Source organism: Oryctolagus cuniculus, chromosome 15 (genome assembly GCF_964237555.1).
Source record: "Oryctolagus cuniculus chromosome 15, mOryCun1.1, whole genome shotgun sequence".
NCBI lineage: Eukaryota > Metazoa > Chordata > Mammalia > Lagomorpha > Leporidae > Oryctolagus > Oryctolagus cuniculus.
Window position 1 is genome coordinate 41,903,513 of NC_091446.1, and position 15,922 is coordinate 41,919,434.

General features: G+C 39.4%; 1 protein-coding gene across 6 annotated transcripts in view; it reads right to left on the reverse strand.

Annotated features, from left to right (window-relative positions):
* LIPK (lipase family member K) overlaps window positions 1-15,922 on the reverse strand; it is a 48,689-nt gene that overhangs the window by 7,774 nt on the left and 24,993 nt on the right. For all 6 annotated transcript variants that reach the window (XM_051823353.2, XM_051823352.2, XM_051823350.2 and 3 more), the window contains 3 exons: window positions 9,088-9,234; window positions 7,243-7,314; window positions 3,773-3,844 (listed from right to left, as the gene is read on the reverse strand). In XM_051823353.2, the coding sequence (XP_051679313.1) occupies window positions 3,773-3,844; window positions 7,243-7,314; window positions 9,088-9,234 (291 nt within the window). The remainder of the gene's footprint in view (window positions 1-3,772; window positions 3,845-7,242; window positions 7,315-9,087; window positions 9,235-15,922) is intronic.

Below are 15,922 nucleotides of genomic sequence, written 5' to 3' on the forward strand. Positions count from 1 at the left end.
TGAAAATAAGCATATGCAAGCAGAATTGAGAAGAACAGGGGAAGGGAGGAAGGAAGATGGGAGTCGGGGGGACACAGAGAGAGACCTGATGAGCATGGATAGTGTTTAAATTCCTGGCTATCACTAGTTTGCTACTATACTTTTCATTTCAGTAATGAAGTAATTTTTAACCTAAAATAGAATTTGTTTTTGCTACTTGCAGCTGAATAATCGAGTACTAAAAACATTATTTCATGCTATGGAGTGAATTGCATTCTCTGAAAATTCATATGTTGAAGTCCTTATGTCCAATGTGGCTGTATTTGGAGACAAGGGTTTTAAGGGGTAATTAAAATGAAATCAAGTTCATAGAGGATGGGGTCCTAACCCACAGTACTAGTGCTCTTGTAAGAAAAGGAAGCCTTGTGAGTGGTGCAGTGGTACAGCGGGTTAAGACACTGCCTGCAGCTCTGACACTCCAAATGGGCACCAGTTCAAGTCCCGACTGCTTCACTTCCAATCCAGCTCCCTGCTAATGTGACTGGGAAAGCAGTGGAAGATGGCCCAAGTCCTCGTGCCTCCGCCACTTATGGAAGAGACCTGGAAGAAGCTCCTGGTTCCTGGCTTTGGCCTGGCCCAGCCCCAGTGCTTGTAACCATTTGGGGATTGAACTAGCAGATTGAAGATTTCTGTTTGACTCTCCTTCTCTCTCTGCAACTCTTCTAAATAAATAAGTAAATCTTAAAGAAAAAAAAAGAGGAAGTAATATCTTTCCCCCTCTCCAAGAACACACACCATGTGAAGATGTAAGCCATGTGAGCACACATCGAGAAGGCAGCAGTCTGAAAGTCAGAAAAAGAGCCCTCACTAGAACCTGACCATGCTGGCAACCCTTTTAGACTATAAAATTGAGAGAAAGTAAACTCCTGTTGCTTAAGCCACCAAGTGTACAACGTTTTACCATGACGCGCAAGCTGATTCATACACTGTAGTTTCTGGGAGAGAAGATTTTCGATGTTTTCACCATGAGGAGATGATAAATGTTAGAAGAGATAGATAATTTTTACCCTAATTTGAATGTTACACATTGTATACATGCATTGAGACATCACATGGTGCCCCATAAATACATATGACCTTTTTGTGTCATTTAAAAATATAAAGTGTTGAAAGATCTACATATTGAATTCATTATCCTTAAGCAATGGTGTGTAGTAAAAAATGAGCTTGTTTTTGCTTCCTTTCAAACTATTAAAATGGCACTGATCACCCACACCCAAATACACCATAATTAATTTTAGCAGTCATATTAGGAGCAAGAGGTAACATGGACAAAGGTGTAGAGCCTGATGAAGCTGTTACCTCAGCCAGGGAGAAATTTCTTGGAGCACTAGACATGTACCTGTAGGAGAGCCCTGATCATGTGACTGTGCACCTGGAGTTCTCTTAGGAGAATGACACTCAGGCAAAGCCCACTGGCGTAGTCATTCCAGGTGTTACTATCATATAGTATTGTGAGGCCTTGAAGCTTAGAAATAAATGGTAAATGAGAACATAGAACCTTGAGAAGGTAATATGAAGGCAGAGAAGGAAGCAAATGTACATTAGCACTGACCAGCAGTGCATGCCAAGGGAAGATGGGCTCTAGAAAGCAAGGTGCAGGACCCCAAAAGTGAACTGCAGAAAATGAGAGAAGAGGCACGCTTTCCTGGCTCAATTTTTTTTTCCCAGTAGAAGAACACAAAAATATTTCATGGCAAATGTTGAGAGAGTTGAAGTATAGGAAAGCAATGCAACACAGAGGCAGCCACAAGCATTAACAAGCTTGTGGAATAAAGTGGATCTGAGGAGCTCTTGAAACCAAAGTCTCTTTACTCCAATTATTTAATTACTCATCTAAGGATGACAGGGGCTATGTAGAAGAGTGACAAAGTAATAATGAAAATAAAGATTTGAATTCAAATGGCATTGAATAGCTTATGACCCAGATAATATTTAATTTATTTTTAAGTGACAAAATTAGTGTGTGTGTGTAGATATATATATATATATACAAATTTGTCTAGAAAATTGTTTCACTTACTTTCTTTTTAATAAAGGGCTACTAGTGCTTACATTGGTAACTACACCTGTCTAATTTATGGTGCTATTAATTCTTTTTTTTTTTTTTTTGACAGTGAGAGAGAGAGAGAGAGAGAGAGAGGGAGAAAGGTCTTCCTTTGCCGTTGGTTCACCCTCCAATGGCCGCCGCGGCCAGCGCACCACGCTGATCTGAAGGCAGGAGCCAGGTGCTTCTTCTGGTCTCCCATGGGGTGCAGGGCCCAAGCACTTGGGCCATCCTCCACTGCACTCCCTGGCCCCAGCAGAGAGCTGACCTGGAAGAGGGGCAACCGGGACAGAATCCAGCGCCCCGACCAGGACTAGAACCCCGTGTGCCAGCGCCGCAATGTGGAGGATTAGCCTAGTGAGCCGCGGCGCCGGCCCGCTATTAATTCTACTTGTGACTAAGGGTATACCTTTTAAGCATGAGTACAGTTTATTTGTAGTTTTACGTTTTTCTTTTTATTCCTCCAAGGCCCCAAGGAAACGAGCTACAATTAATCTGAATCATCATGTAGTTATGGTTTCGGTTGAATCTGTAAAATAATGATAAAGCTAATAGCTGTGACCAAACTCTCATCCAAGCAGGTGAGTATTACTGGACAAAGTCATCTTCTAAAAAGTTTTCCCTGGAGCTGGCACTATGTCGGTTAACAAAGTGCCCAAGTTCAGTTTCCAGCCCTGGCTCCTGATCTTGGTCTCCTACCAACAGATATATAAATATATGTATTATATATAATAACAGATATATATTTATTATATATATTATACATTTATCTCTCTCTATATATATTCTTCATTTGCATTCTCTCTATATCTATCTCTATATATCTATATCTATCTATCTATATATATATATAGAGAGAGAGAGAGAGAGAGAGAATGCAAATGAAGAAATATTCTAAGCGGCTAGTATTTGATGTCCCAAAGAACTATTAGGACATTGTTCTTTCATTATATGAGAGGGATAAGAAGTCAGCATGAATTGAAAACAAAGACTATTGATTTTAATTCTCTTTAAGATATGATACTAATTAAATCCTGGATGTTTTAAAATTTTTATTTTATTTTATTTTTTGAGAGATGAGAGAGAGAGAGAGAGAGAGAGCGTGCGCACTCCCATTTGCTTCCCAAACACATACAATGGCTAGGGGCTGAGGCCAGGAGTCAGGAGCCAGGAATTTGATCTGGATCTTCCATTTGGGTGGTAGGGACCCAACTACATGAGCCATCACTGTTGCCTCTCGGGGTCTGCATTACCAGAAAGCTGGAATCAGGAGCCACAGCTAGATAGGCGTCAAACCCAGGTACTCCAATGTGGGATACAGGTGTCTTAAGCTCCAGGACAAGTGCCTGCCCCAAGTTTTGCTTTTTGACAAGAAATAACTGCTGGGGAAGAATAGATTTCAGATCCAGGAATCCCTAATTCATATTCTCTTTTTATAGTAGCTAATTAACTTTGGCAATTTACCAAACCCAAGTCTTTGGAAAAATGGGAATAATACTTACCTTGCAAAGCCATTGTAAGGATTAGTAAAAATGATATAGAACATGATAGGAACCCAATAAGCAGCATGTGACAAGCTATAAACATTATCCAGTGAGATAGATGGGAAGTAGTAGGTGTTTAATGAATTGATATCATTTTTATTAGTTCATTTGCATTATGCGACTATGCTGATTTTCACTGTACCTGATGGAAACGCAAGATATTTTGATCAGGATTTCCCCAGTCAAAAGCTTGGAGCTGACCAGAATTAACAACCTAAAAATAATAATAATAATAAAAAGCACGTTAAAATGATAAAAGAAAACACTGTCCATCTAAAGACAATAAACAAAAAATATATAAAGATTAACATTGTGTTATACTCTTTAGGCAAATAAGCTAAATTTCAATAGAGATTAATAAGTCTAATAAGTCACTCCAAATTTATAATGAGATAATAGAATGAGAATAGCAAGGGAGTGGTGATTCCATCCTCCTGAGCTGGCAGTTTCCTGTGAAAACAAGTTACATATCCCACCCTTCTGGATGGTTTCTTGTTTTATCACAAGCAAGCCAGATAAGATAAAGGATTGTAAATCAGGTCTTTTGATGGGTTTTGTCCCTGCCTTGTAACTGAATGTCAATCTGATTGTCAAGTTTTTTTGTTTTTTTTCCCCAAAATTGTGCTTAAAAACTACCACCAGGCACTTTCTCTTGGAAGCCTCCCTCCATACTGCTCTGGCTGGAGTTCTTTGACTCTGATAAATCATGCTTTTTATATCTAAAAAAAAAAAAAATTCAAATAACAAAATGTTAGGTAGGAAGTTAGTTATGAGCTTATGTGTGTGTGACATAAAGGCCTAAAGAGAAGACATCTATGTCCAGCATATGCATCTGCTGACAATGTTTTAGGGGCAGCCCGGTATTCGCATCCTGCCCTGCCCCCTTCTACCTGATAACCTGCCAGGTGGAGATCCCCACTCCTTTTGCCTGACAAATCTTCCACAATCTCCCAGATGCAGCCCAGTATCTGCATTTCAAACACCCTGCTCCGGATCCCCATTCTCTAGGGGGTCCTGCTCACCCTTCCTCTGAACCCAGGATGGCGCCAGCTAGGCTTCCTCCTGTCTGATACCTTCAAGGGAAAACTCAGATAGGAGCTTCTGAATATTTACAGCCATAAAATCCTTTGTTTCAGGAGGAGATGTGTGAAGACAAAGACCCATCTCCTTAAAAACCCCCAGCCTCAACAGGACTGCACGCTCAGCCCTCTGCCTCTCTGCTGAGCCGCCCACCTGGTCTGGCCAGGTGTAATCTCTCCACTCAACCATGTAACCTCCCCTCCCCCCCCAGTCTCTCAGGCTGTCTGGAGAGGTGCCCATCCATCCTTACGGATGTCCCTTCCCTAATAAACCTTGCTATTTTACCTCCCACTACTCTCTGTCTCATGCCTGAATTCTTTCTTGCGCGAAGACAAGAACCCTGCAATTTCTCCGGTAACAGTGCCAGCATTCCATATGTGTGCTGGTTTGAGTTCTGGTTGGTCTTCTTCTGATCCAGCTCTCTGCTGTGGCCTAGAAAAGCAGTGGAGGATGGCCGCCCAGGGCCTTGGGCCCCTGCACCCATGTGGGAAACCCAGAGGAAGCTCCTGGCTCCTGTCTTTGGATCAGCACAGCTCCAGCCCTTGTGACCATCTGGGGAGTGCGCCAGCAGATGTAAGGCCTCCCTCTCTCTTTCTCTCTCTCTCTCTCTACCTCTGCCTCTCTATAACTCTACCTTTCAAATAACTAAATAAGTCTTAAAAAAAAAAAAAACTTGAATTGTGTCCAAGTTTGATAGATGAAGCTTTGATCCAGGACAAGGTATTTGTGAGATGAAAATAACAACATTCTTTTCATAGGATTGTGAAAATTCAAGAGGGTAATGCATATAAAGTGTATAACACCTACTAATGCTCAACAAATAGGTCTTTTATTAATAGTGTTACAGGTTAATATCTTTTTCCGAAATACTTGGAACCAGAAGTTTCAGATTTCAGAGGGTTTTTTTAAATTGGATTTGGAAAGCTTCATAGATTTTTTGCAGTTGAGCACGCTTAAGCTGAACATTTGAAATATTCCAAATCCAAAGATTAGAGCTAATGGAACTGTATCACCATCTAGAAAGCTTTTGTCCAAATATTTGGTCCCCAAAATAATTTATTTCTAATATAGAAAGGATTTTTCCATCAAAGGAGAAGATTTTTCCTTAAGAGAGGTCAACTGTGAGATATCTAAGGCATTGACCATGAAATTTATAGAGTGGAGATGTCAATGCTTTCATTGAAATTGCTGTGAGAATCCAATAATACTGAACAAGGCGATACATGTGAACAGCAAGAAGGGCACATAGTAAGTGGTCAATAATCGTGATACTGAATTTGCATAATCTGAAAGGTCATGTCCATCAGAGGAGCTGTATGTCTCCTCATCTACAGAAGACTCTTTGCCCCAGAGATCTTTCTTCCCATAGATATTTGAAGAGTTATGTCCTGAGAGGTCAACTCTTCAAAACATTTCAGAGATCCTAAAGCAGTGCTTCACACTATCAATAAAGTGATTCTCAGGACAAGCATTTGGCACAGCAGTTAAGAAGCTGCTTGGGACACCCATATCCCATGCTGGAGTGTCTGGGTTTGAGTCCTGGCTCCACTCCTTATTCCAGCTTCCTGCTAATACACTCCCTGAAAGTCAGTGAGTGATGTCCATGCAGGAGATTGGGATTGAGTTCCAGGCTCCTTGCTTCAGCCAAGCCCTGCCCTTACTGTTGCTGGCACTGGGGGAGTGAACCAACAGATAGGCAAGCTCTCTCTGTCTCTCTTCTCTCTCTTTCAAAAGGAAGAAAGAAAGAAAAAAAGAGAGAGTCTCAACTTTAAAGCAGGGAACAAATTTAATAGGACATAGGTTAAATGCAGATTCCCAAAGTTCTCAGATGTTTTAAATCTTTAGGAAGAACTCTTTCTCTCTCACACACACACACATACACAGAAACACAAACCTCTATGTATATTTTGTTCACTTTCCAAAGGAATGAAACTAAAGCCAATGGCTGAGAATATAAGCAAAAATTTCATAATGGAAGAACACAAAGATAGACACACACAGTGCAGAAAATTGTAGCAACTGAATTTGACTCATTTCTGAGCTTACTGTGAATATTCAGTATTTAATAAAACAAATTAGATTTCAACTGAGGATAAAACATAAAACAGTAATCAATTCAAATCTTTCCCAAACATTTAATTTGCTATGAATAAAGTATTCTTGTTACACTTTGAAATACCTCATACACCAATTGGAGGATAAACAGATCTTTCTGGAATAGGCTGTATGTATTATTTTATATAGCAATATCAGAAATAATGGTTTCACAAGATTGGAAATACAGGCCTTTCCTTGAAAAGGAAGTGTGGAAAATCTTAGGATAAGAACTCAGAATCTAAGGTTAGTAGGCTTATAACTCTGACACTGAGGACAAGGAGAACAGAAGGGGAAAAGGAAATCAAAATGAGGAGTTAGTGCTGGTTTCAGAAACATCAATGTGACAGCAGCAGTAGCCTGCAGGGTTCCCTGGGAGTGCTCCTCAATGGTCTTGTAGAAGTGGACATATATCAGTCAGGATTAGGAAGCATGTACCTGGGCCCAGTGCAGCATATTCTGAACTGATGTTCCCGCAGGGCTCTGTGAGAAATAAACATCCAAGCGGCTCTGCAAAGAGATTATTTTTCATCTAAAGATGAGTCATATAATTATACCACAAATGAGCAATGGAAAGAAATTTGAGTAATTTCTCCTTTTTTTTATAAAAAAATCACATGCCATGCTCTCAGAAGATACATTAACCAAAGATGTTCATCTGCAAGAATTTTCTCCTCTCTTGGCTGTTTTTCTGTCTCAAGCAGTCTTCATAAAGCCCACAGACGCTTACCTCTGGTCAAACACAAAAAGTAATGCATCTGCACCATATCTTTCCAGCCTCACTTCACATAGGTCCAAGAATGAAGGGGGTTAAGGTATAAAAACCTCAGTGATATCTTCCTTTTTCCTGTGTTAAGTCCCAAAAGACGTTCAGAGTAAACTTGAATATAAGATGTGCAGAGCAGATGTAAACGTTTCCTTTTGTTTTATGATTTTAAATATGTTGTAAATACTCTACGATGTTCTTCAAAAGTTTGTAGGACAGAATTTATCTAGTATATTTAAGTTTCATCTGGATAAAAAATATTTGGTCATTTCACATTTTCAACAATATGAGTTATTTTTCCCCCACCAATGTGACCATCAAAAACTTCTTGTAACTCTAAATTCATATACCCATTTATGGGCTATCCAAATCTGAAAAAGTCAACGTCTCTAGAATTGAGTTCTGAATGTGTGAATTTCTTTCCAAGTTTCACAAAGGCTACTTAAATATTCCTAATTGTATATCACTAAATATTGTAGCAGATGCTATCATATTCCATAATCCAGACCTTAGTAATAAGACAAGAGATTTGGTCCTTTGAGAAGTTTTTAGATTAACTTGGGTCATTAGGGTGGGAATCCCCGACTGAATCCTGGTGGTTTTATAAGGAGAAGGAGAGAAGCTACAGAGACACAGACTTAAATGCCCACACTCCTTGTCTCTCACTGTGATGCCCTACACCACCTCAGTGCTCTGCCACCAGAAGGCAGTCACCAGATAGGGCCCCTAGATCTTGCACTTCCTGAACCTTGAGCCACAATAAACCTCTTTTCCTTATAAAGTGAGCCTGTCTTAGGCATTACATTAATGGTAACAAACAGCTGACTATCACAAATGGAGAACATCTTTAGCTCTTTCCCATCTCTGTCTCCAGTTTCAAATATATTTCCACTCTCAGTGGGGAAATAAATAAACGTGTTTTTTTTTTTTTTTTTTTTTTTGGTCTCTTTCCTCTTCTCTCTTCAAGTTGTAACTTGGAAAAGAAGGTAGAAATTAAGTTAGAAATGACTGGAAAGAACCCCAACACTGATCCCTCTCATTACTTTTTGAAAAATAAATCTGCAGCAATCATTGAAGAGCTCTCCCTTTATCTCTTTGGATTAAGGAAGTAAGTGTATCACAAAATAACTATTTCCAAGTCACACTAGAATATGGAAAATTGGTTTAAAAATGCAGATGCTTAGAATCACTCTCTGAGATGTTACTTCAGTAGGTCTCAGATAGGGCTCAGTTACACCAAGGTAAATTTCAAAGCCCTGGCCTTCATCTACACTAAGGGCTTTTCAATAGTGGCACTTTAACCAATAGAAAGGATTGCTAAGAGTTTATAAAGCCTTGTTGTCAAATCCTCTTGGGAAAGCAGAGGACTCTTGGCCTTGGTTGGAATCCATGAAAATAATAATTACATATCTAGAGCAAAAAGAAGGCTTTGACATAGTTTCCACACCCAGACTGAATTCTCATAACTTCTGTACAGCAGAACAATTGCTTTCCCAGACCCAAGGCCTTATACATACCATGTTTAAGTTTTTTGCATCAAATCCAGCCAAAGAGAATAGGAAGTTGCTGCAAGCACGATGGAATAGCTTTTGGTTGCACACTTTGGTGGCAATGAACTGATCCAAAAATGTACGAGGGTGGAACATTTTATCACCAAACAAAACCTGCAAGATCAATTTAATGTACCATCAAATCTCATGGATGTGGATGTTAAGAATGGGGAATGAGTGGTAATTCAGGCAAGGACAAGACAGCAGGTGACATCAGCTGAGTTGGTCCTCAGTGAAACTATGAGGTCTGTTTAAACTTTTTTTGGAGTCCTCTCAATTTAGCTCTTGATCCTTTTCCCTCAAGGATCTCTCATTGGAGGTATTTTTTGGAATGTCCCCTGACAGATAAGTCCCCAAAAGAAATTAATAAGGTTCTGGAGTGAGCCTTTTATGTTTGATTCTAGATTCTGCCTCTTTTAACTTAGGAAAATATTTAGTCTCTATTATCTTAAAATTTTCTCAGCTCTTAAATGGGAAAATTGATATCCATTAAATAGAATTGTCTTGCAAATAATAGGTCATGTTTAAAAGACACCTAGTACATTTCCTAGTGTCAAGTAAACATTGCAAAACCAGTAACTATTATTATAATTAGTGACTGATAGAGACTTAGTAAGCCATTGCTTCTAGAATCTTTTAATGAACTCCTTCTAGATGCAAAAGTTTAACTCAAAGTTATAAATCGCTACTAGTGAAAATTCAGGCAATTTTGCAAGTGAGTTGAGCATATATTTTGTATTTTATAAATCTTTCACATAATAACAAAAATGAATATCTAATCCCTCTTCATATAAATCTGTTTACTCTTCTTTCACAGCAGCCAGTTTTGTAATCTTAACATAATAAACTGGATATAAAGGTGCAGGAGCCAATGATGTGGCATAGTAGGTTAAGCATCTGCCTGTGGTGCAGGCATCCTATATGGGTGCCAGTTCATTTCTCAGCTGCTCCTCCTCTGATCCAGCTCTCTGCTCATGACCTGGGAAAGCAGTGGAAGATGGCCCAAGTGCTTATACCTCTGCATCTACATGGGAGACCTGAGAGAAGCTCCTGGCTTCTGGCTTTGGATCACCGCAGCTCTGGCCATTGCAGCCATTTGAAGAGTGAACCAACAGATAGATGACCTTTCTCTCTGTATCTCCCTCTCTCTTTTTATAGCTCTACCTCTCGAGTAAATAAATAAAAATCTTTATAAAAAGATAAGAGGAAGCACCTGACTCCTGGCTTTGGATCAGCGCAGTGCGCTGGCTGTAGCAGCCATTTGGAGGGGTGAACCAATGGAAGGAAGACCTTTCTCTCTGTCTCTCTCTCTCTTTCTTTCTCACTGTCTAACTCTGCCTGTCAAAAAAAAAAAAGATATGATAGTGAAAATACATTTTTTAGTTCTTAAAACTTTTGGAAAACTCTTCCTTGGTGCTGCTACCTATAGAGATGGTTTCCTTCTATTTGTCATTATGACCACCCTCAGAACCCTGGTGAGGCCCAATATCGTTAAAAAGAAGACCAAGAAGTTCATCTGGCACCAGTCCGACCTATATGTGAAGATTAAGCATAACTGGCAGAAACCCAGAGGTATTGACAACAGGGTTTGGAGAAGATTCAAGGGCCAGATATTGATGCCCAAAATTGGTTAAGGGAGCAACAAGAAAATGAAGCACATGCTGTCTAGTGGCTTCCGGAAGTTTCTAGCTGGAGGTTCTGCTAATGTGCATCAAATCTTCCTGTGTGGAGACTGCTTACAATGTTTCCTCCAAGAACTGCAAAACCATCTAGGAAAGAGCAACCCAGCTGCCCATCAGAGTCACCAACCCAGTGCCAGCCTGCTCAGTGAGGAAAATGAATAGACAGCTCAGGTACACATTTTATTTGTGTTTAAATTAAAATTTTGGAAAAATTTATACAAATTTCTTCTGGAATACTTTATTAACTGATAATTGCGACTAAAAATAATAATAATCAGCATTTATTTTTATACACTTATGTAACACAAGATCCTACACTATCTTTGGGACACTAGAGTCAGTAAATTCCTGCCATATATAAATTTTCAGATTGTGTTTCTAAAAAATTATTATGTTATGTGATCAAAAGTAAGTCTTATTTAATGGAATATTTGGTATTCCATAGAATTTTAGTAAAATATACAAAAGGACATCATGTTCCTGATTTATTCCAAAGAGAGGCAGGGAGGAAGAGAAGGAGATGGCACGGAAGAGAAAAAGGAGGAGGAGGTAGAGGAAGGGAAAGAAAGGCAAGAGGAGAAAGAAGAAGAAAAGGAAAGGAGGACAAGAGAAGATTAAGATGAGAAAAACTAAAGTATGTCAAACTATTCAAATAAGATTTCTCGGCCAATGCCACTGCTCAATAGGCTACTCCTCTGCCTGCGTTGCCTGCACCCTGGGTTCTAGTCCCAGTCAGGGCGCCGGATTCTGTCCTGGTTGCTCCTCTTCCAGTCCAGCTCTCTGCTGTGGCCCGGGAGTGCAGTGGAGGATGGCCCAAGTGCTTGGGCCCTGCACCCCATGGGAGACCAGGAAAAGTACCTGGCTCCTGGCTCCTGCCATCGGATCAGCGCGGTGCGCTTGCTGCTGTGCACCAGCTGCAGCGGCCACTGAGCGGTGAACCAATGGAAAAGGAAAACCTTTCTCTCTGTCTGTCTCTCTCTCTCACTGTCCACTCTGCTTGTCAAAAAGAAATAATAAAAAATAAAAAAAGACTTCTCAATTCTTTAGGTCTGCAAAGTAACCAAATTATTCTCATTCTGGCCTCTTCAATTTTTCGTAATTACCGAAACACTTGTACAATAGACCACATCTTTAATTTAACTCATTTATCAAATTTTAACTCTTCCTGTGTATCTTCTACCATGTTAACCATGTTAACTTAATAATAGCAGTATACATCCATGGTATGAACCTACATTTTAAAAGAATGTTGACAACTATTTGATGTTTTCAAGTGTGACAACCTAAATAGATTGTCACATAAATAATAATTGAGGTAAAAGGTAGGCTCTGATTTTAAACACTGAATATTTTTATTTTTCACTTGCCAAAGCTGTCTTTTTCATCCCATGCCTTGTGGAAAATTCATGTGAAAGGGAACAGCCAGTTCATAGAAGTAGTCAACCATGAACATATGATGTTATAGCTACTATCATGTGTTCCAGTTTTGTTTTGATAACTGTCTTTCCCAAACATTGGGTGAATCCTCATGGCAGTTTCTGACTACTTCACTCTGGCTCATACACACTCATAAAACTATGGCACATTTACCCAAGGATGAATAATTTCTCTTCATACTAACCCACAGAGAAGATAGTAATGCACACTAACTGCAGATGTAATTCCAAGTTGGTTCTGGAGGGGGCAAGCTTGTAACATAACGTCAATGAAAGAGGCTTCCTATAGTTCTTTCGGAACCTTTATGAGAATTCAAAAATGCACCCTTCTTCTGGGCACAGGGCCCCACATCAGGGTACATGGTTTGACAAGCAGAATACGAGCTGTCTTCAACTCTCAGTAGCCTACTGAGTTAGGCAACTGATGCTTCCTTGGGTGCATGAGGATCTGGGACTGCAAGCTGGCACTGAAAAAGTGTGGAAAACAATACACATAAGCAAGACCAAGATGCTGGGTCATCTGATCAGATCTAGGTGTAAGCCTGGCTCTGCCACCTTAGCTGGGTGATGCAGCTTAGGTCACTTACATCTCTGAGCCTCAGTTTGTTCCTTTAAGAAATGGAAACAATACTGACAATCTTTAGTATCACTCAGGGGATACAAGTGTCACTCCCAGGGATATAAGGATGCTCCAACATACCAAATGTGATACACCAGTCTAATAAAATAAAGAACAAAAGCACTTGATCATCTCAATGGATGAAGAAAATGTTTTTTGACAAATTCAACATCATTTCATGATTAAAAAAAATCTCCCAACAAAGAACAGAAGAAATGTACTTCAAAATAGTAAAAGCCATAAATAACAAACCCACAGTTAGCGTTATATTGAATGGGGGAAAGTTAGAAGTTTACTCTCTAAGATCTAGAATAAGACAGGATGCTAACTTTCATCATTTATTCAAAATAACACTGGAAGTCCTCACTAGAATAAACAAGCAAGAGAAAGAGCATCCAAATTGGAAAGTGAAATTGTCATTGTTTGCAGATGACATAATCTTACATACAGAAAACCTCAAAGGCTCCATTGAAAAACTATTAGGATTAATAAATGAATTTAGAAATGTTGTAGGATGCAAAATCAACACATAAAATCCAGCAGCATTGCTATACACCAATAGGAAATTATCTGAAAAAGAAATCAAGGAAAGAATTCCATTTCCAGTATACACCAAAAAAAAAAACAGAATAAATTTATTTTTAGATTATTTTTGTGATTTTTTAAAAAATTCTTTTTTAAATTTAAGGTATACAAACTTCATGCATATCATAAATACAAATTTAGGAACACAGTGATTCTTCTCACCCTATTCTCCTTTCCAAGAATAAATTTAACCAAAGAGGTGAAAAGTCTGTGTACTTAAAAGACTACAAAACATTAATGAAAAAATTGAACAGGACTCAGAAATTAAACAATATCTAATGTCATGAATTGAAAGAATCAACATTGTTAAAATGTTCACATTACCTAATCTACAAATTCAATGTAATTTCTATCAAAATATCCATAGCATTCTTTATAGAACTAGAAAAACAGAATTCTGATTCATACATGATCACACACAAAAAGTTGCCAATTTTGAGCAAAAATAATAAAACAGGAGGCATATGCTACCTCATTTCAACACATATTACAAAACTATGGTAATAAAAACTGCATGATATGGGATTGATGTTGTAGTGCAGTGGGTTAAGCTGCTGCCCACAACAAAGGCATCCTATATGAGCGCCAGTTCAAGTCCTGGCTGTTCCACTTCCAGTCCAGCTCCCTGCCAATGACCTGGGAAAGCAGCAGAAGTTGGCCCAAGTTCTTGGGTCCCTGTCACCCATGTGGGAGATACAGATGGAGTTCCAGGCTATGGCTTTGGCCTAGCTTAGCCCTGGCCATTGGGGATAGAAGATCTCTTTCCCACCCCACTATTTCTCTGTCCCTCTGCCTTTCAAATCAATAAATAAATCTTTTCTTTTCTTTTCTTTTTTTTTTTTAAAGCCTACATGAAAATAGACACATAGACCAACTGAACAGAATAGAGAGCTTAGCCGTAAACCTGATATCGGAGAATGACCCCCTAAAATTTATATAAAAATGTGGCTTCTTAGAGTTCCCCAGAAGTGCCATCTGGGATGCCACATGTGCTACTGGAATTTGGGGTGCCATATGATATCACCATATGCTTATTCATAAATCCCCAATATTAATAAGCCTGAGAGGGTTCTTGCCTAATATTTAGAGAAGAATTCTAAATACTGTCACAAATAAACGAGGCAGCATGGTACATTTTAGGCTTTTATTTAGTGCGAAAGATTCATAGGAGAGTGAGAGCTTTATTAAGAGAGAGGGGTAAATCTGGGTTCATACCGAGCACTAGGAACAGCCACGGGGAGGAGCATCTAGGCCAGGAAGCCTGGAGCACATGGCTCAAAGGCCACGAGCCCTAGAGGCATAGGGCTACAGCAAGCCCCTTCCTGGCAAGAGGCCAGGGCTGAAGAGAAGGGCAGGACACACCATGTTCCAGGCTTTTAACCCACTTCCAAAGAGGAGTGGTTAATTAACCTGATTGGCTGGTGGGCACCCAGGTGTGGCCAGGTAGGGGCATGAGGTCACACAGGGGTGTGGCAAAGGCGTGGTCTTCCAGCTCACAAACCTAATCGATTTTAACCTACATGTCTGCCTACTTCATTCCCCCCTCAGAGACTCCATCCCTTAATCCTAAGGGAAGTTGATGGATGTCGAATCATCTCTGGTTTATGGCTAACTGATCTTCAACCGAGGTCCTAAGAACAAACATTGGGGGAAAAAGTCACATTTTCCTTAATGAATCTGGGAAAGTTGGACATCCATATGCAGAAGAATGAAACCAGGTCTTCTGTCTCTCAGCATATACAAAAAAATCAACTAAAAATGGATTAAAGACTTAAATGTAAGGTTTGAGACTATTAAACTACTGAAAGAAAAGAGGGGAAACACTTCAAGACATTGTAATGTACAAAGAGTTTTTGGATAAGACCCTGAAAGCACAAGAAACAGAAGCAAAAACAGACAATGGGATTACATCAAACTAAAAAGCTTATGTGAAGGGCTAACCTATGGAAGAAGATAAAATAGTTCTATCATCTGAGAAAGGATTAATTTCCAGGATATTTAAGGAACTCAAACAATTCAATAACAAAGCATCAAGTAATCTGGTTAATAAATAAGCAATAGATATTTCTCAAAAGAAGACTTCTATAGTTTAGATATTAATTTGGATGTTGAATGTTTCCCAGAGTCATACGTGTTAAAATCTCAGTCCACAGTGTGGCACTATTGGGAAGTGGAACCCAATGGGAAGTTTGTGGATAACTCCTGGAAAGCAGCTAAAAATGAGAGATTGTTGTAAAGGACTTGAGTAGGACCCAACCACTCTTGCTGCTTCTGGGCTTGCCATGTGATTCTCCCCCTGCATGCACTCTCACCATTGCTATTCATTTCCCTCCAAATCAATGGGGCTGCCTGATCTTGAACATGAATCTCAAAACTGTGAGCTGAAACAAACCCTTTTGTTTTACAAAGTTTATTGTCTTGGGTATTTCATTGTAGTGATGAAACAATGACTAATATAAAGATATACAAATGGCCAAGAG